The following is an 18455-nucleotide window of genomic DNA, read 5'->3' as shown; positions in this document are numbered from 1 at the left end:
ATAATATTTAGTACTTAATTTCTGACTCAGCTAAAAGAGGGGATTTCGATTGACTTACAAACCCTAGTTATATTGTTACCTAATGTGGTATTTTTGTTTATAATTTTTTGTCGTCGTCTTCAACCCTTGAAGGGTTTTGATTGCTACTGTGAGCTATAAAGGTAAGATATTTGCTTTTCCTTCTTCTCCCTTTTTTGAACACGATATTCTCTCCCATCTGCACCCAACTTCACCCACCAACCCACCTTATCTCTCTCTTCCTCTTCTTCATCACAGCTTCTCTCTCTTGAATTACCAGTTTCCATTGCTCGTTCTTCAAGAGAGAGAGAACCACACTCGCATCAATGGCCACCTTTGTTCAAACCAAGGGTCTTCTCTCTCTCCCCACCAACCCCAAATCCAGGGCTTCTCTTTCCCGTCATCTGAACCCTTCTCACGGCCTCAAGAACCGTTTTTTATCTCTGAATCCCAAACCCATCTGCGCCCCTTCTCTCTCCGTCGCCAAATTTCAACCCCTCGGCTCCAAACCCAAAAATTTATTCATCTGCCGGGCCGAGGCGGCCGCCGCCGCAGATGGGCCGGCCCAGCCCGCCTTCGAAGAGGTCGAGGCTGAGAAGCCGAAACTATTGGGCATCGAGATCACCACCTTGAAGAAAATCATCCCTTTGGGTTTGATGTTCTTTTGCATCCTTTTTAATTACACGATTCTCAGAGACACCAAGGATGTCCTTGTTGTCACTGCTAGAGGGAGCAGTGCGGAGATTATTCCGTTTCTGAAGACTTGGGTGAACCTTCCCATGGCCGTTGGGTTTATGTTGTTGTACACCAAGTTGGCCAATGTTTTGTCTAAGCAAGCTCTTTTCTACTCCGTGATTCTTCCCTTCATTGGTTTTTTTGGGGCTTTTGGGTTTGTACTGTACCCTCTCAGCAACTATATTCACCCCGAGGCGTTTGCGGATAAGCTTCTCAACATCCTCGGACCAAGGTTCCTTGGCCCCCTTGCGATCATGAGAATTTGGAGTTTCTGTTTGTTCTATGTCATGGCTGAGTTGTGGGGGAGTGTCGTCATTTCCGTGCTCTTTTGGGGATTTGCTAACCAGGTAAATGATTCTGTTCTGTAACTGAGTTTTTGGTTTGATTCTTTGATGATGTGTGATGGTGTCCGGTTATGATTTTTTTCTTATTCTGTTGTCATAAGCATGCATGCATGCATGATATGGCATCTTGATTGTCTTTGTTGGATATTCCGTGTAGTTCTTGATCCTGGGTGGATGCAATTTAGATATGGTTAATTTATTTTCTTCAGATTTGTATGTATGGTTTATTGACTTGGCTGTTATATTGTACATCTGTTGATCGTTGAGAGATAGATGGAAACATGTTATGTTTATTCTATTTTAAGGATGAGTCATTGTTTAATATTCTGCGACATGCATGTTCCATCCTTTAGTAAGTTGAGTGTTTGGAACTGTAGATGGCAGTTGCTGTTCCATTTTGAAAATATGGTAAATTAGTTTATAATTTCGCATAACTAAAATGTCAATGAATGTAATGGTGAAAACTATTCAAAGTAACTTCAGCTTGGACATGACTACGGACTTAAACACAATGGTATCTTCTGAAAGTCAGTCTCGGTTTCTCTATTTTTATTATGTTGAATGTATTGGCTTCTTTAGCTGAATTGAAAGCATTTGTCCAATGACTTGGTTAGTGGATGTTTGTTAATGTGTTGTTTATTTGCATTTTAGCATAATTTAGTCATTCATTTGTTCTATTCTTGGACGATCGGATTTTTCCACAATCTCTTATTCATTCAAAGTTGAGTGTAGGACTGTGAAGTCCACATGCTTCTAGTAAAACAGCAATGATGATTGTTAGATTCTTGCTTCATTTGCGATACCATGGGTAAACTCTTACCCAATTAGCATGCTATAATGTGAAGGCATGGCCGGGTTAAATGTTGATTACTTGAATACACTTCTTTCTTCTCCAATTTTATTTGACCCATGATAAAGTGGATCTATTATATAAGTTATAATGAATAGATTTACATGGTTTATGCATTTCTTCTTCTTCTGCAGATAACTACTGTTGAGGAAGCGAAACGATTCTATCCATTGTTTGGACTCGGGGCCAACATAGCCCTTATTTTCTCTGGGAGGACTGTGAAATACTTTTCTAACCTGAGGCAGAATTTGGGTCCTGGAGTTGATGGTTGGGCCATCTCTCTAAAAGCAATGATGAGTATAGTTGTGGGTATGGGGTTTGCAATCTGTTTCCTGTACTGGTGGGTGAATACCTATGTTCCTCTTCCTACACGTAGCAAGAAGAAGAAGGTAATTTGTTGTTTCCTTTTAACTACCTATAGTTTTTAATAGATGTTTTTATGTGAAAAATATAATTTTTAATATAATATTTAAATGAGGCATCATTTCTGACTTTCTGTTTTGTTGGTGTACATCTTCACCTTTGTTCTTTTGTTTTGAATTTTTTATGATACAAATGCACATTCTGGCTTTTTGATTCAAGTTTTCTGGTATTTGAAGTCAGTTAACCAACATTTTACCTTACTATGACTTTTTACAGGAGAAGCCAAAAATGGGTACAATGGAGAGTTTGAAGTTCTTGGTGTCTTCCAAGTACATCAGAGATCTTGCTACTTTAGTGGTTGCTTATGGAATCAGCATCAATCTTGTTGAGGTTACTTGGAAGTCTAAGCTCAAAGCTCAAGTAACGAACCCAAACATTTTCTTTGTATTATTTTTTATTTTATAACTGGCTATTTCACATTGTACCCTTTTTTGCTTACAAACTTGTATAAACTGCAGTTTCCTAGCCCCAACGAGTACTCTTCTTTTATGGGTGACTTCTCCACTGCAACTGGAATTGCCACATTCACAATGATGCTTGTGAGCCAGTTTATATTTGACAAATATGGATGGGGAGTGGCTGCCACAATCACCCCTACAGTGCTGCTTTTGACAGGAGTTGGTTTCTTTTCTCTGTTATTGTTCGGTGGCCCACTTGCACCTAGTCTTGCACAGTTTGGAATGACTCCACTTCTAGCAGCTGTATATGTAGGTGCTTTGCAGAACATATTCAGCAAGAGTGCCAAGTACAGTTTGTTTGATCCCTGCAAAGAAATGGCCTACATTCCATTGGATGAGGATACCAAGGTTCGATTGTTATACTTTTCTCTCTCCATCATATTTACACTAAATTGATGATTTGAAACTTTCAAAGATCTGTAACTGTGCCAAGTTCTTTTAAACTGTTATTACAATTCTTGTTGCCATATCTACTTCTACTGAATTTGCTGTGCATCCCTCACTGCAGGTTAAAGGAAAGGCAGCCATTGATGTTGTGTGTAACCCATTGGGGAAATCTGGAGGTGCCCTTATTCAGCAATTTATGATCTTAAGTTTTGGGTCACTTGCAAATTCAACCCCATACCTAGGAGGAGTGCTTTTGCTGATTGTTTCAGCCTGGTTAGCAGCAGCCAAATCGTTGGACACCCAGTTTACTGCATTGCGTAAAGAGGAAGAACTGGAGAAAGAGCTGGAAAGAGCGGCCGCCGTTAAGATACCAGTGGTGGCTGAGAATGACGGTGGAAATGGTTCTCTTGCAACCGGTGCACCCTTAAATCCAGCCTCCGGTGACTCCTCAAGTAGTCCATCTGAAGCTTCATCTCCTCGCAATATTTGAAAAATGTGCTTCCTTCTGTGAAAATTGTCCCACAGAATTGAGCAACAAGTAGAGCTCTTTTGAGAGCAGTGTTAGGTGAAACTATTTGTTGTAGGTTTATATACAAGTCTCTTATAGAATAAGCTTGCTAGCTACTTTCTCAAGTCACATAAATTTTTTGTCCTCTTAGATCAGATGAATTTCTTCAATTGTTATCATGGTTTACTGTTTAGTGAACCGCATTTGTTTTCCATGAAAGATAGAAGTTCGTTTCAGTGTTATATGTAATATGTATTTCTCTCTTTCTTGTATTCCCTTCATTGTGTTTTTGGTGATAAGGATCATCAAGCACTTGGTGTGGGCTTGGTTTTGGGCTTCATGAGTTGTTTGCAGCCCACCAATGGTCACGCCAAGGTATAACAATTTGTCTTGGAAAAGGAAACAATAAACCCTACCTGTTCCTAAAGGTTTGGGGGGTGTTCTTCGTAAGTATATTATTGTCTTGAGGCTGTATAAGTAATTAAAATAAACATGTTCACCCCAAACTATCAAATTCATTCAGTTAATATGTATTCAATTCAATATCAGTTTCGGTTTTGTCCTTATCAAACATTTTGATATGTGCAATCTTAAACAAGAAACTTAATTTTATTAACTTGTAGATTGTCCAATCCTAAAACATTTTAGAATCTTCCAATCAGAAATCTTCTTTACAAGACCTCATGGAAATATACTTTTTTACCTTTTCTGATGGTTAATGAAGATTGGAATAAAACATGAAGTTGTAGGAACAGAAACTCCAATTTAGTATTACTCAAAAATAGAGTTTGAGTGAGCCAGATCAAACAAAACAATTAATACAACAAGGGGACCAGTTTAACATGGGCTACAGTTTCACGTGTCTGCTTCAAAACTGACAAGAATGATCACAAGCTAGGTCCTTACTCTGTGGTGCCATACAACCACTTTGGATTCTCTTTTGTTTTTTTCCTCTTCTATTTCACTTTTAACATCGTATTTCCATTGTTACTCTTTCATTTATTAATCTCTTAGGTAGTTATATCCATATTAACGGTCAAAGAAAGAAAGAAAATTTGTTAATAGCATCAGAGATTGATTACATTTCGAATTCATTAGGACCTAAATAGCTAAATACTGCATTAAAAAGTAAAATATAAAAGTTGATGTACAGTTTTGTCAAATGACTATAGTATTATATAATCTTTCTTCTGTGGGAAATATACACATTATACCTAAATGAGTTGGATTTAAATGGGCTATATTTCTTCCCTTGGTCCATAGTTAGGTTATATTTAAGTTTTACATAAGCAAACTATAGTTAGTCTGGTTTATTTTCTTTAAAGAGAGATGTACTTAAGAATGTACTTTTCTGTAACGGTTAGAATCTAAATTCTTGGTTCTTAATGGGGTAGTAGTTCGACCTTAAAAAGAACCCAATCTCTTACTTTTTGTTCAAAGGGGATGATGAGTGTGATTGAATCTCGGCATTTAATATAATCATGACCTTATGGACAGTGATGCTATGCTATCTTGCTTGCTGCTACAAGATTTTTTTACGACAGAAAGTTAAGTTACAATTTTTGGTGCCAAATCATCGATGAATGCTACAACAGATATATTTTGAACCCTCAATCAATGCGTTATTTCGTCCACTTCTAGCTTCTATCTTTCTGTGCACTGATAATGTAGTAGTAAGTCTTCATTTTCTTCAAATCAACTAACTGAACCTGTGATTACAGCATTCAAGAAGTGCTATCAGCAACATTCACTCAGTATTTTCAAATAAAGCCTGAAAACGAGTTTTTTTTTTTGCCTATCCATATAGAATTCCTAGTAGGTACTGTAATTGGGACAAAGTTCAAAACTCCTTAGGTACACATGAGATTGAGAGAGAACAAAGTGGTCCGTTTGAAGGGCCTTTCAACTTCGAGGGCGCTTTAATTAATTTTGTTCTCTACACAGAGGAAAATGTGAGCAAAATGCATGCTGTCTGGTATAGGAAGAGAATAAAAAGTTGTTTGAGTGGTCCTATAGTCATGCACCTATCTATCTCAGAGGGCCTTATCCATCAATCTTCTTCATTCCTACCTTCTTCTGCTAAGAAAATCTCATTTCCACAACAATGTCAAAGGAATAAAAATCTGATTATTCTTGACATATAACGCAACATGCCCGAGACAGCTACTACACCGACCGATTCCTCCTCTGCTAGTCTATTCGAGCTTCTCACCGAAATGAAGAAGCAATCTTGTCCACAATCACTCACCTTACAAGCAAAATCTCCCTCCCAAAACTGCTCCGAATGCTGGTTCGACGATGCATGCATCTTGGACATGGATTACTTCGTGAAGACCCTTTCTGGCATCAAGGCCAAAGGTGTTCGTGCAGATCTTATTGGCTCCATCATCACTCACTATGCCTCTAAATGGCTCCCTGATCTTTCTGCAGGTGCAAATTGTTAGATAGTTCTGTACTTTGTCACCACTATTTGTCCATTCTTCTAACTGATATTTACACACCACATTTAAATTCCACAATTTACAAGAAAACTACACAACGCTTGTTTAACTGTTACTGCAAAAGATTAAACAGAGATTAGGATAGTTCAGGACCACTTAATGACTTCTTTTCTATAGGTGATATGGTCGAAAAGGGTCTCACCCAAATGGAGGAATCACCGGAAAGCGTGACGGCTTCATGGATGAAGAAGAGGTTCTTCGTGGAAACCTTGGTGGGTGTTCTGCCTCCTGAGAAAGATGCAATTCCATGCAACTTTCTGCTAAGGCTTCTGAGAACGGCCAACATGGTTGGAGTTGAGGGTAACTACAGGCAAGAGCTTGAGAAACGTATTTCGTGGCAATTAGACCAAGCTTCGTTGAAGGAGTTGGTGATTCCATCTTTCAGCCACACTTGTGCTACACTCTTGGATGTTGAACTTGTCATTAGGCTGGTTCAGAGGTTCGTGAGTTTGGACAGTGAGGGAGCCAAGAGCGTTGCTTCTTTGGTTAAGGTGGCTAAGTTAGTCGATTCCTACCTCGCTGAGGCTGCTGTGGACTCCAATTTGAGCTTGAACGACTTCGTTACTCTCGCCGCCGCTCTTCCTAGCCATGCAAGAGCAACAGATGATGGCTTGTACCGTGCCATTGATACCTATCTTAAAGTATGCTCCTTTCTGTATCTTCGAATTGGTTGAATACTAGTTCGTAATCAGGGAAACAGAACAAGACTATGAATTAGTAAAAAGAACCAAAACTGAATTTAGATTCTCTGTGTTTTTCTGTGCTGCTTATCTAATGTGTCTTCAAAATAGAGATCGGAAAATAGAAGAAGACCGTATCCAAAAAAACTGGTGCAAGTGTTTGATTGAAAGGAAAGTTAATGACTTGTTTTTGGATTCTTGGTGAAGCAAATCTATGTCTAGGACTAATCTTATATTAACATCCATTTAAAGAGATAATCTTTGTTAACAGATTCTGTTTTATCCACAGTTTTAGGAATTAACACAGCGATGAAAGCTAATGATTAACACATTGTGCAATGGCAGGCACACCCAGCAGTGTCAAAGCAAGAAAGGAAGGGTCTTTGCAGGTTAATTGACAGCAGAAAACTGACCCCAGAGGCATCACTGCATGCAGCACAGAACGAACGATTTCCGGTGAGAGCAGTGATTCAGGTGCTGCTTTCTGAGCAAAGCAAGCTGACACGGCACGTGGATTGGAGCGGTTCGTTGGTGAGTGGGACAAGAAGCCCCAGTGCGTTGGAGTTACCGACACGGTGTCTGTCGAAGCGCGAGGTGAACGCGCAACAGCACGAGATAAGAAAGCTGAAGGACGACGTGCACAGGTTGCAGAGCCAGTGCAACGCCATGCAGGCTCAGATGGAGAGAATGGTGGAGAAGAAGAAGGGGTTCTTCAAGTGGAAGAAGTTTGCTTTTGGCAAAGTTGAACATGAAAAAATGGAACAAGAGCTTGAAGGGAATGGAATGCACACGCCTGCGGGTTTGAAAACCAGATTGGTCAATGTCAAAGGTAGCAAGCATAACAACAATGCTCACAGGTGGAGGAAATCTATGTCGTGAAACCGCAAGAACAACACAACTTATTTGTTCGTTATATTATTTTGTTCAGAAGAATAATTTAGTGCTTATGTTGGTTCATTGGTGTTTGAAATAATGTAAGATCAGCTTTTTGTATTTGGAAGATAATAATGAAATTTGATGATTGTAGAATAATATGTAGAATTTTTGGGTTTGTTTAGGCCTATGTTGATTTTGAAAGTTTACTTCAATAAATTGAGGCTGATTCTTCCTGCACCTTCATAACTTCATCTTCTATTCTTGTATATCTAAAAGTTTCAATTTTACTCCTTCCATTAGGATTTCCATTTTATTTATAACATAAATTTTATATTTTGAATTATATATTCTAAAATATAAAATAAAAAATAAATTTCACATTGCATAGTTTGAAATATAAATTTGAATTGTTCATACTGAAATTTAGGATTGTTTGATTAAAATATATGTAGGTGCGCAGGAAGAAAATGGGGCAAACATTTTCTCCTTTTACTGAAAATATTGTTCAGTGGCATTTTGATAGGTGAAAGAAGAAATTTGATGGGTGTAGGAAGTAATTATTTAAATTGAATTATAATTTGGCCCAATCCATTTGATAATTAGCCCATGAAGGTTGAGATGGACAAGGAAGAAAGGTGAACCATTACCAGGAAACAGACAAAAAATGTGTAACCAGATTAATCAAATGCGACAGAAAAGAATAACAATACATCATAAAAATCTCATAATTTAAGATGCATTTATTTACAAAAATATATAATGTTTAAAATATTGAATTAATATGTTGTCGTGCGGGTTATGAAAAAACTAGTTATATATATAAGCACGTGGATACTAGGAAGATTAGATTCTGTCTGAAAATCTAAAAGAAGATATTAAACTAAGATTTAACAGAAGATGTTATGGATAAGACAGTGGTTATTGTTGGCAATGGCAATGGCAGATGGTAACACTACACACAAACACAACAAAACAGAACTATTTACCTTACTCTGCTTTCCATCGACACATTTTGACGTTGTCGTGTTCTCGTGAGTTTGCTTTTAACCGATAAACCCTCCATTCGTGTTCTGTAACTGCTAATGGCGGCGTTTGCTAAACCCTCCCATCTTCATGCTCAAAGGGATCATCTCCTTCTTCCTCCAAGCTCCACTTCCGCGAACGTCAAGCTCATAACTTTCACTTTCTCCCACAACTGGCACACCCTTCATCCCCCTCTCAGAAAAGTTGAACATGTTTGTGTTTCAAATTCTGCCACAACCTCCCTCAGCAACGACCACAACCCAGACTCTGATATTTGCAAGCTGTGCCTTCTTGGGAACCTGGACCGCGCCATGAGCTACTTAGACTCTATGCACGAGCTTCGAATCCCCGTTGAAGATGATGCTTACGTTGCCTTGATACGGCTCTGTGAGTGGAAGAGAGCAAGGAAGGAAGGGTCTCGTGTCTACTCTTATGTTTCCGGGGCCAAGACCCTTTTGAGCCTTCAACTGGGGAATGCTCTTCTGAGCATGTTTGTGAGGTTTGGGAATTTGGTGGATGCTTGGTATGTTTTCGGGAGAATGGAGAAGAGGAATTTGTTCTCTTGGAATGTTTTGGTTGGTGGGTATGCTAAAGCTGGCTTCTTTGACGAGGCTTTGGACCTCTACCATAGAATGTTGTGGGTTGGTGAGAGGCCTGATGTTTACACTTTCCCTTGTGTTTTGAGGACTTGCGGTGGCATGCCTAACTTGAAGAGGGGTAGAGAGATTCACTTGCACGTTATAAGATACGGGTTTGAGTCGGATGTGGACGTGCTTAATGCACTGATAACCATGTATGTGAAATGTGGGGATGTCAGTAGTGCTAGGTTGGTGTTCGATACAATGCCGATAAGAGACAGGATTTCGTGGAATGCCATGATATCTGGATATTTTGAGAATGGGGAGTGTCTGGAGGGACTTGGGTTGTTTGGTATGATGATTGAATACCCTGTTGATCCAGATTTGATGACCATGACCAGTGTGATTACTGCATGTGAGCTTCTAGGTGACGAGAGATTAGGGAGGGAGATTCATGGTTTTGCTCTGAAAATGGGGTTCGGGAGAGACCCTTCTGTTCACAACTCGTTAATTCAGATGTACTCATCTGTGGGACTTATTCAGGAAGCTGAAACAGTTTTCTCTCGAACAGAGCGTAGAGATGTGGTGACATGGACAGCAATGATATCAGGTTATGAGAATTGTTTAATGCCTCAGAAAGCGCTTGAGACATATAAACTGATGGAAGCAGAAGGTATCATGCCGGATGAAATCACCATTGCTCTTGCACTCTCTGCGTGTTCTTGTGTATGCAATTTAGACATGGGGACAAACCTTCATGTAATGGCCAAGCAGACAAGGCTCATCTCTTATCCAATAGTTGCAAACACACTCATTGACATGTATGCCAAGTGTAAATGCATTGACAAGGCTTTGGATGTTTTCCACTCTACTCGTGACAAGAGCATTGTGTCTTGGACATCGATCATCCTTGGTCTTCGGATCAACAACCGGTGTTTTGAAGCTTTGTTTTACTTCAGGGACATGATCCTTAGACTGAAGCCAAACTCTGTTACTTTAGTTTGTGTTCTATCTGCATGTGCTAGAATAGGAGCTTTGACATGTGGGAAAGAGATTCATGCACATGCGTTGAGAGCTGGAGTGAGTTTGGATGGTTTTATGCCAAATGCAATTTTGGACATGTATGTGAGGTGTGGAAGAATGGGATATGCGTGGAAACAATTTTTCTCGGTTGATCATGATGTTTCTGCATGGAACATTTTGCTTACAGGATATGCTGAGCGTGGGAAAGGAGCACTTGCTTCTGAGATTTTTCAGAGAATGGTAGAATCAAACGTTTATCCTGATGAAATTACATTTATATCAATACTACGTGCTTGCAGCAGATCAGGTATGGTGCCAGAAGGCTTAGAATATTTCAACAGCATGAAGTATAAGTACTCCATCACACCCAATCTGAAACACTATGCATGTGTGGTTGATTTACTTGGCCGTTCTGGGAAATTGAACGAAGCTTATGAATTCATACAAAAAATGCCAATGAAACCTGACCCAGCAGTTTGGGGAGCTTTACTAAATGCATGTAGGATTCATCATGATGTTGAACTTGGGGAGCATGCTGCAGAGAACATCTTTAAAGATGACACAACAAGTGTTGGATACTACATTCTGCTCTCTAATCTTTATGCTGACAATGGTAAATGGGACAAGGTTGCAGAAGTGAGAAAAATGATGAGACAGAATGGGCTAATAGTGGATCCTGGATGCAGCTGGGTGGAAGTGAAGGGCACAGTGCATGCTTTCCTCAGTGATGATAACTTTCACCCTCAAATAGTTGAAATAAATGCACTTTTGGAGAGGTTTTATGAGAAGATGAAGGAAGCTGGTGTTAGAGGGCCAGAAAGTAGTGATATGAACATAATGGAAGCTTCTAAGGCTGATATATTTTGTGGGCACAGTGAGAGACTTGCCATTGTCTTTGGACTTATTAATTCTGGTCCTGGGGTGCCTATTTGGGTGACAAAGAATCTGTATATGTGCAAAAATTGTCACAACATTGTGAAATTTATCTCTAGAGAGGTTCGCAGAGAGATTTCTGTAAGGGATGCTGAACAATTTCACCATTTCAAAGGAGGTATCTGTTCTTGCATGGATGAAGGATATAGAAGTTAACCTGATTAGCAGAAAAACTAGAATTTGGATTCGCTGTTTAGTTTTTCTGTTCTGCTTTTACGACAACACCACAAAATTCAGTATAGAATCAGACTCGAAAATATATTCATATACTAGTATGATAAAACAGTCTTTAATATTCCGATGGTGAAAGTATATATATATATATATATATATATATATATATATATATTAAATATTCCGATGTATAATAATTAAAGTAGATGTTCTACTTGATAAAGATAGATATTTTAAATACACACACAAACACATTCCCCCACGGAAGAAATTGCTGATGTAATAATGTAGACTATGTTGGTGACTTGACAAAAGTAATTGAAATTATTAACTATCCTAATAAATCTACTTAAAATAATCTTTCACTAGGAATCTATTATTAAGGGCAAAAAAAAAAAGTAAACTTTTACAATTAAAAGTGGAGGACAAAGTTTTAAACGTCACATTCCAAATCTACCCAAATTTAGCTCATTACACTGTTTTTTTTCCCATCTTCTAAGTGAGTCATCTTCAGCCAATTACTTGAGTTTGTAGAACAAATTTGTAGAACATGAGTTATGCAGCCAAATCATGACCACACCCTCCAATTATTAAAATCTATCCCTTTTAGTGGAAACCAAACAAATCTTCTTCATCTCCCATTTCGTGTCACACCACAACACCACAACGCTACGTAAGCAAGATCCCAAAAGAAAAACGAAGAATAACCCATAAATAACAAGCAAAGCCACAGGCTTTGAAATTGAAAGCTACCCAATGAGAATCACACGCAGTACAATAAAAAAATCTCGCATTCTAGATTCCATTTTATCCAGCAACGTAACGTAAGCACAATTATAACCCCATTTCTCAGTGCTGCAAAATACCACTCACTTTCCTTTTTTAGTTTTTTCCCCAACTTCTTGAGTGAATTCTGTTCATGACATGTTCATAAATAAAATGTTTTTTTAGATTAATTTATTTCTTAGTATTTCGATTTCGACTTAAGTTCGTTCCACAACCATCATTAAAAGCAACAATTATATTTTTAAGATATTGTCCGTTTTGAAATTTTATCTTTAAAAAGTGTCTCAAATAATGGAGAAAATAAAAATATTTAAACTTGGTTCGATCATCTCAACTTCTAAATGAGGTGCGACTTATTGAATGACTAAAACATTTAGTTTTCGATTCAGAACTATAGATAAATTTACACTATTTTAACTATTTTAACTTTTATTGTTGTGTTTGTAAATGACAAATAAAACATCAGATATAATTTATATAATTTGAATCATTATTTAATCTAACCTAGGTGTAATAGTATACCGCTTTATAAAAACTACACAACCTTCGTTCATTTTGTAGTTTAGCCTATACAAGCAATCAACACCATTCAATCTCCGACGAAGAGCGCGAAATGTCAACCACCACCACCACCACTCCTCTCCTCCGCCGCAACCGGTGGCTCCCCGCCTCCATCAAACTGAAGACAACCCTTTTCTCGGAGCTCTCCGGCGCGGTGGGTGACCTCGGGACGTACATACCCATCGTGCTGGCTCTATCTCTGGTCAACAACCTGAATCTCACTACCACACTGGTCTTCACTTCGCTCTACAACATCGTCACCGGGTTGCTCTTCGGCCTCCCCATGCCGGTCCAGCCCATGAAGTCCATCGCCGCCGTCGCCATCTCCGCCTCGCCCCCGCTCACCATCGCCCAGATCTCCGCCGCCGGACTCTCCGTGGCCGCCGTCCTCCTAGTCCTCGGAGCCACCGGTCTAATGTCCGTCCTCTACCGCTACCTCCCTCTCCCCGTCGTCCGCGGCGTCCAACTCTCCCAGGGCCTCACCTTCGCCTTCTCCGCCGTCAAATACATTCGCTACGACCAAGACCTCGCCAAATCAAAATCCGGCCCTCCGCGCCCCTGGCTCGCCCTCGACGGCGTCGCCGTCGCCCTCGCCGCCGTCCTCTTCCTCGTTCTCACCACCGGCGCCGGGGACGACCCACCGCCGCCGCAACAAGAAGAAGAAGAAAACAAAGTTCGGGTTCGCCGGAGGTTGAGGGTTTTGTCAACCATCCCTGCAGCGTTGATAGTGTTTCTGTTTGGTCTGGTGTTGTGTTTCGTTCGCGACCCTTCCATTTTCGGAGATCTCAGATTTGGGCCTTCGAAGATTTCCGTGGTTAAGATTACCTGGGAAGATTTCAAAGTCGGATTCGTGAGCGCCGCAATTCCTCAGATTCCGTTATCCATTTTGAATTCGGTTATTGCCGTTTGTAAGCTCTCCGGGGATTTGTTCCCCGAACGTGAAGCTTCGGCGATGCATGTTTCGGTTAGTGTGGGACTGATGAATTTCGTGGGGTGCTGGTTCGGAGCCATGCCCTGTTGCCACGGAGCTGGAGGTTTGGCGGGGCAGTACAGGTTCGGAGGTAGGAGTGGTGCTTCGGTGGTTTTTCTTGGGATTGCGAAGCTGGTGCTTGCTCTGGTGTTTGGGAACTCTCTCGGAAGAATCTTGGGCGAGTTTCCGATTGGGATTCTTGGGGTGCTTTTGTTGTTTGCAGGGATTGAGTTAGCCATGGCTGCCAGAGACATGAACACCAAACAAGAGTCTTTCGTTATGCTTGTTTGTGCTGCTGTTTCACTCACTGGTTCAAGTGCTGCTTTAGGGTTTTTTGTTGGCATTCTGCTCTACTTGTTCCTCAAATTGAGAGAGCTTGAATGTGGAGGTTTTCCCTTTGGATTTTGCTCATCCAAAACCACCAACTCTTCTCTGCAGGAGGAAGAACATGCAAGCTTAATAGCATAGATGATATCCTCTAAAATGATCACCAATACTGTGATCATGTGAGAATGTTTCTGTATTTGTATTGGTTTAATATTTTAGAGTGAGGGTGTACACTGTAGAGAACTATATGTAGTTACAGATATTGAAGTGTGTTTATCCATTTGAATAAAGAACTTTTGGGAAACCAGAATGCTGGTGGATTGGGGAACATGTGAAGATGGTTCAAAATACTTAGGATTTCGCAGTTCATAATTCAGTGTTTGGATTTTGGATTTTCTCGCTTTTCTCTGAACTCCTTAAAGCTGAAAAGTGCTTATTACTCACTACTTATATACTTCTATACTTCTGATTCATTTTGTTCTTGGATATCAACAAACAAACAACATGCATTTGTTACATAAGAAAATTAGAACGAGAAGTGCTTGTTTACATTAACCATAATCTTTTACAGAAGAAAATAATTAATATCTGTTGTTTTTTCAGACCAGTGGTTAGGTTAGTTGACTTTTGGTTGTAACTTACAGAATCTCTGATTGTAATTTCTTAGATGTATTTCCTTCAATCATACGTTCATCTCAAATTATTATATATATTATTTTGTTTTTTTTTTTTCAAAAAATTGCCCTTTCATCAAATGATAGGGTGATTGCTTTGCTGGACAAACGTAACGTGCGAGGGACATAAAAGTCAAAGGTTTTACAAGCTAAAAGCAAAAATGATAGGAGAGAGATACTCTATTTGAGAGAGAAAGGGGAAGTTAAAAGTATTTTATTAATGAAAAATAAAAAGAGAATACAATAACGAAAAAAATTTAATCAACACTATTCAACGATGATTTAATCATTTTTCTAGAGATAAAATAGTTTTTGTAAGGCCCAATTTTTCCTGCCCTAACATTTTAAGGGCTGTCATGCGTCTGTTGGGTCTGACGGTTGGCCCAAAGGTTAAAAACCATTCTTAGTTGCCCTAATCTGCACTTTCACTTTTGCAGAAGTATCAGCCGTCACCTTGCGCCTCTCGTACAAAACGCTCCGCTAGGGTTCACTCTGAACCTTCTTCGAGCCAACTCAAACCCAGCTCCTACTCCACGTAAGTATTTCTCAGCTCATGTTTCCCTTGTTATGGGCCTAGGACCACTGTTTCCGTTAGTGTTTGATAATAATTTGTCCTTGTTCCTACTTTTACCATTCATTTTAGCTCCTTGGTCATCCTTAGGACCACCGTATATACTGTGTTCGTGTCGGAGTGCCCCGCTAGCTTGTTTTCCAGGTAAGGGAAGCTAGGACCCTCGATTGCTGGTGTTTTTCTGATGTTTTGTCGATTATTTCATGATTGTATTGGTTGGTGGTCGTTGTGCCCGATTGGGATTGATTTAAGCATGTCTTGGTCTATGATTTTGGCTGTTGTACGCAAAAACAGTGGTGGGTGCTGGTTTTCTCGCCCAAGCGAGCTAGTCTCGCCTAAGCGAGACTATTAGAGGCTCGCCCAGGACTTTTCCTCTCGAATTGTCGCCTAGGCGACTTGTGTTCTTTTTGAGCGAGGGGTGCTCTCGCCTAGGCGAGAAGGGACTTGCCTGAGCGAGACCTCGTAGAGCCCTCTGGCCCCTTGTCACGCCCTCGCCTAGGCGAGATGGGGTTCGCCTGAGCGAGAGGGTTCCCCTCGCCTGAGCGAGCCCTGTTAGCTTAAGCAAGGCAGATGGCAGTGTTTGATGTTATTATTGAGTGGTTCACCGATGTGTGACTTGGTTATCTACCCCAAATACTTTACTAGAAAGATTGCGTGATGATAGCATGATTAATATGTTACTCGTGAAATGGAAATGGCATGATATTTGATTGAGTGTGAATTGGAAAGCATGACTGGTATGAATTGTGGGTTACACATGATATTTATGTTATGGGAAATTATTGATTTGTGGGAGGACCATGTACAAAGTATGGGTAGGGCGTAATTCCATGTCTCTTGTAGTGAGAGATCTTGGTGACGCCTCATCGGTTGGACGTAATTCCATGGGCCCTCTTAAGGGGAGTTCCTGGTGGTGCCTCGACAGAAGGACGTAATTCCATGGGGGGTCGTGGTGGTGCCTCAGGGCCAGGGCGTAATTCCACGAAGGTCACGTGGTGGTGCCTCCTGTAAAGGTATAATTCCGCGAAGGCCTCGCGGTGACGCCTCGTTTCCAGGACATAATTCCACTGTCACGTGGTGGTGCCTCATTATGAGTATCCGGATAGTCAAGTCTTAGGGAGATCTTAGATGGTTTCGGTAATCTATGTGTGAATGTCGGTTATTCATGTTTGACTCTGAGATTGTATGTTGACTTGCGTGATATAGGATTTCTTTGCACTAACTTACCCTGTTTGCTTGTTTGATTGTCTTGTATGTGGCTCGTCTCTTAATTGCGATGATCATAAATTCTGTTGATGTGAGCAGATAGTAGAGCATCTGACAGTGGTAATGATGCTAGGAGTGATACAACTTGATGGACCGGACGGGCATCGGGCCCAATTTGGGGCCCATCACTGAAGACCTTATTTGCTATATTTTCTTATCTGTACTAGACTCGTACTGTTAGCTCACTAGCGTACTTTACTCTAGGCCGTGTGGGGCCTCCTTTATGTTTTATGGTTATGTTGGTTATGTTGGGGTATGGTGTGCTTCATATTCCAAATCTTCGTACCTCACGATATTATGTATGTGACGTTTTATTTAATTGGCTTTATCTTTATATTTGGGACGTTACATTTTTTATAAAATTTAACTTTTATAATTTAAAAAAATAATAATAGAAGATAATCTCAAATAATAATAATAAAAAAAACATGTCAAAAGAACTGTGTCCATATAATAAACATAAGAAAAATAAATACTAAACATGTAAAGAAAACACGATGAATTTCATAATTCTCTTAAATTGTTTATTGTGGTTCTCTGTGACTCTTTTAAAACAACTAAATCAATTTCCAACTGTCTACAAACAACTTACATTAATTTCATGTCTTTTCACTCTTTTTCAATTGTTCAAACCAATAGGCTATATAGTATGGGGACCACAAATCAAGAATAAGATATTTTTAAATTTTTTTCATAGATCAATAAGTTTTTCAATTACATATAAGAATATGATGATGATTATGAATATATATATATATATATATATATATATATATATATATATATATATTTGATTTTATTTAAATAGGTTACATATTTAATTTTTGTATATAATATTTACCGTTTATCTAATTAAAATTCAACATTTATATAATTATGATTTTTTTCTTAAATTTAACATAAAAAATAATTAACATTCTTTTTTTCATAAAAAATATGATTTAATTAATATTTAAAATAATAAAAGATATATACAATTATACCACTTTCTAATAAAACAAAATATTCATACTCGTTACATGTAAAACATAAATAAAAATGATATTTATTTTGGAAACAACAATAGAAAAATAAAACTAACACTCAGCCTATTATCACACTAGTAGATTATTCTTCCCCACATAAAAGTGTTTAAGTTATTTAGTTTTCTACTTGTATTTGTTTAATGTTTGCTTATCAAATTTAAAATACAATCTGTACATATTTCATAAAAAAATGTTTTGAAATAATATAAGTGAGAATTAATGAATTCATTCGTGCATATACAACGATAATCATTTTTTTTTATAATTGTCGTTCTAGAAAGACTTTTTTTTATTACATAATGATTATATATATATATATATATATATATATATATATATATATATATATATATATATATATATATATATATATATATATATATATATATATGAAAAGGTCATTTCAAAATGAATAGATTTATATTTAATTATATCTATTTTTAATCTCATATATTTTTTAACAATTAATTTTTATGTTTATAAAAAAAGTAATGTTCAATTTCTTTTAAATTAAACAATATTAATACAACTTAAATATATCATATAATTAATAATGAAAAATACAAACATTTCTATAATCATATAAAAACTTATTATTAAAATTATCAGGATTCTATTTCACTAAATAACTAGCTTTATCTTTTTTTTATAAATAGTGTCGTCTTGTTCAACTATCATGTAATTTTATTATTTTAAAATTTTATAATAATTTGATGATTTTATAAATGTATGACAATATGACGATATAACAATATATCAATAAC

The 18455-nt window shown here is 38.3% G+C and overlaps 4 protein-coding genes and 1 long non-coding RNA gene across 5 annotated transcripts; all 5 read left to right on the top strand.

The window, feature by feature from the left end:
* The first annotated feature begins 344 nt into the window (after positions 1 to 344).
* LOC114166676 (plastidic ATP/ADP-transporter-like) lies at positions 345 to 3989 on the top strand. The gene is made up of 5 exons (XM_028051440.1): positions 345 to 1100; positions 2082 to 2336; positions 2587 to 2730; positions 2829 to 3176; positions 3337 to 3989. Exons 1-5 carry the CDS (start codon positions 345 to 347, stop codon positions 3703 to 3705), a joined length of 1872 nt encoding a protein of 623 aa, XP_027907241.1. The 3' UTR covers positions 3706 to 3989.
* Positions 3990 to 5311: 1322 nt separating this feature from the next.
* On the top strand, positions 5312 to 8021 carry LOC114166555 (coleoptile phototropism protein 1-like). The gene is made up of 3 exons (XM_028051303.1): positions 5312 to 6153; positions 6342 to 6865; positions 7250 to 8021. The coding sequence occupies exons 1-3, from the start codon at positions 5874 to 5876 to the stop codon at positions 7781 to 7783; spliced, it is 1338 nt and encodes a 445-aa protein (XP_027907104.1). The 5' UTR covers positions 5312 to 5873; the 3' UTR covers positions 7784 to 8021.
* A 592-nt stretch (positions 8022 to 8613) lies between these two features.
* LOC114166504 (pentatricopeptide repeat-containing protein At1g15510, chloroplastic-like) lies at positions 8614 to 11619 on the top strand. The gene has a single exon (XM_028051246.1). The coding sequence runs from the start codon at positions 8863 to 8865 to the stop codon at positions 11491 to 11493; it is 2631 nt and encodes an 876-aa protein (XP_027907047.1). The 5' UTR covers positions 8614 to 8862; the 3' UTR covers positions 11494 to 11619.
* Positions 11620 to 12829: 1210 nt separating this feature from the next.
* On the top strand, positions 12830 to 14550 carry LOC114167136 (molybdate transporter 2; the record flags this gene model as incomplete). The annotated part of the gene is made up of 1 exon (XM_028052109.1): positions 12830 to 14550. A coding segment is annotated over one exon (1467 nt), but the record flags the coding sequence as incomplete, so codon positions are not given.
* A 726-nt stretch (positions 14551 to 15276) lies between these two features.
* Positions 15277 to 16982, top strand: LOC114165740. Its single transcript, XR_003599770.1, has 3 exons — positions 15277 to 15364; positions 15473 to 15544; positions 16706 to 16982. It is a non-coding gene; the product is annotated as an uncharacterized LOC114165740 (long non-coding RNA).
* The last annotated feature ends 1473 nt before the right edge of the window (positions 16983 to 18455 follow it).

This window comes from Vigna unguiculata, chromosome 10, assembly GCF_004118075.2.
Source record: "Vigna unguiculata cultivar IT97K-499-35 chromosome 10, ASM411807v1, whole genome shotgun sequence".
Taxonomy (NCBI): domain Eukaryota; kingdom Viridiplantae; phylum Streptophyta; class Magnoliopsida; order Fabales; family Fabaceae; genus Vigna; species Vigna unguiculata.
The sequence above is the reverse complement of the archived record's forward strand: the minus strand, read 5'-3'. Positions and strand labels throughout refer to the sequence as shown.

Coding starts and splice junctions, on each gene's coding strand:
- LOC114166676 (XM_028051440.1), top strand. CDS start 345: ATGGCCACCTTTGTTCAAACCAAGGGTCTTCTCTCTCTCCCCACCAAC. Junction 1,101..2,081: donor TTTGGGGATTTGCTAACCAG/GTAAATGATTCT, acceptor CTTCTTCTGCAG/ATAACTACTGTTGAGGAAGC. Junction 2,731..2,828: donor AGTCTAAGCTCAAAGCTCAA/GTAACGAACCCA, acceptor TATAAACTGCAG/TTTCCTAGCCCCAACGAGTA.
- LOC114166555 (XM_028051303.1), top strand. CDS start 5,874: ATGCCCGAGACAGCTACTACACCGACCGATTCCTCCTCTGCTAGTCTA. Junction 6,154..6,341: donor GCTCCCTGATCTTTCTGCAG/GTGCAAATTGTT, acceptor TCTTTTCTATAG/GTGATATGGTCGAAAAGGGT. Junction 6,866..7,249: donor CCATTGATACCTATCTTAAA/GTATGCTCCTTT, acceptor GTGCAATGGCAG/GCACACCCAGCAGTGTCAAA.
- LOC114166504 (XM_028051246.1), top strand. CDS start 8,863: ATGGCGGCGTTTGCTAAACCCTCCCATCTTCATGCTCAAAGGGATCAT.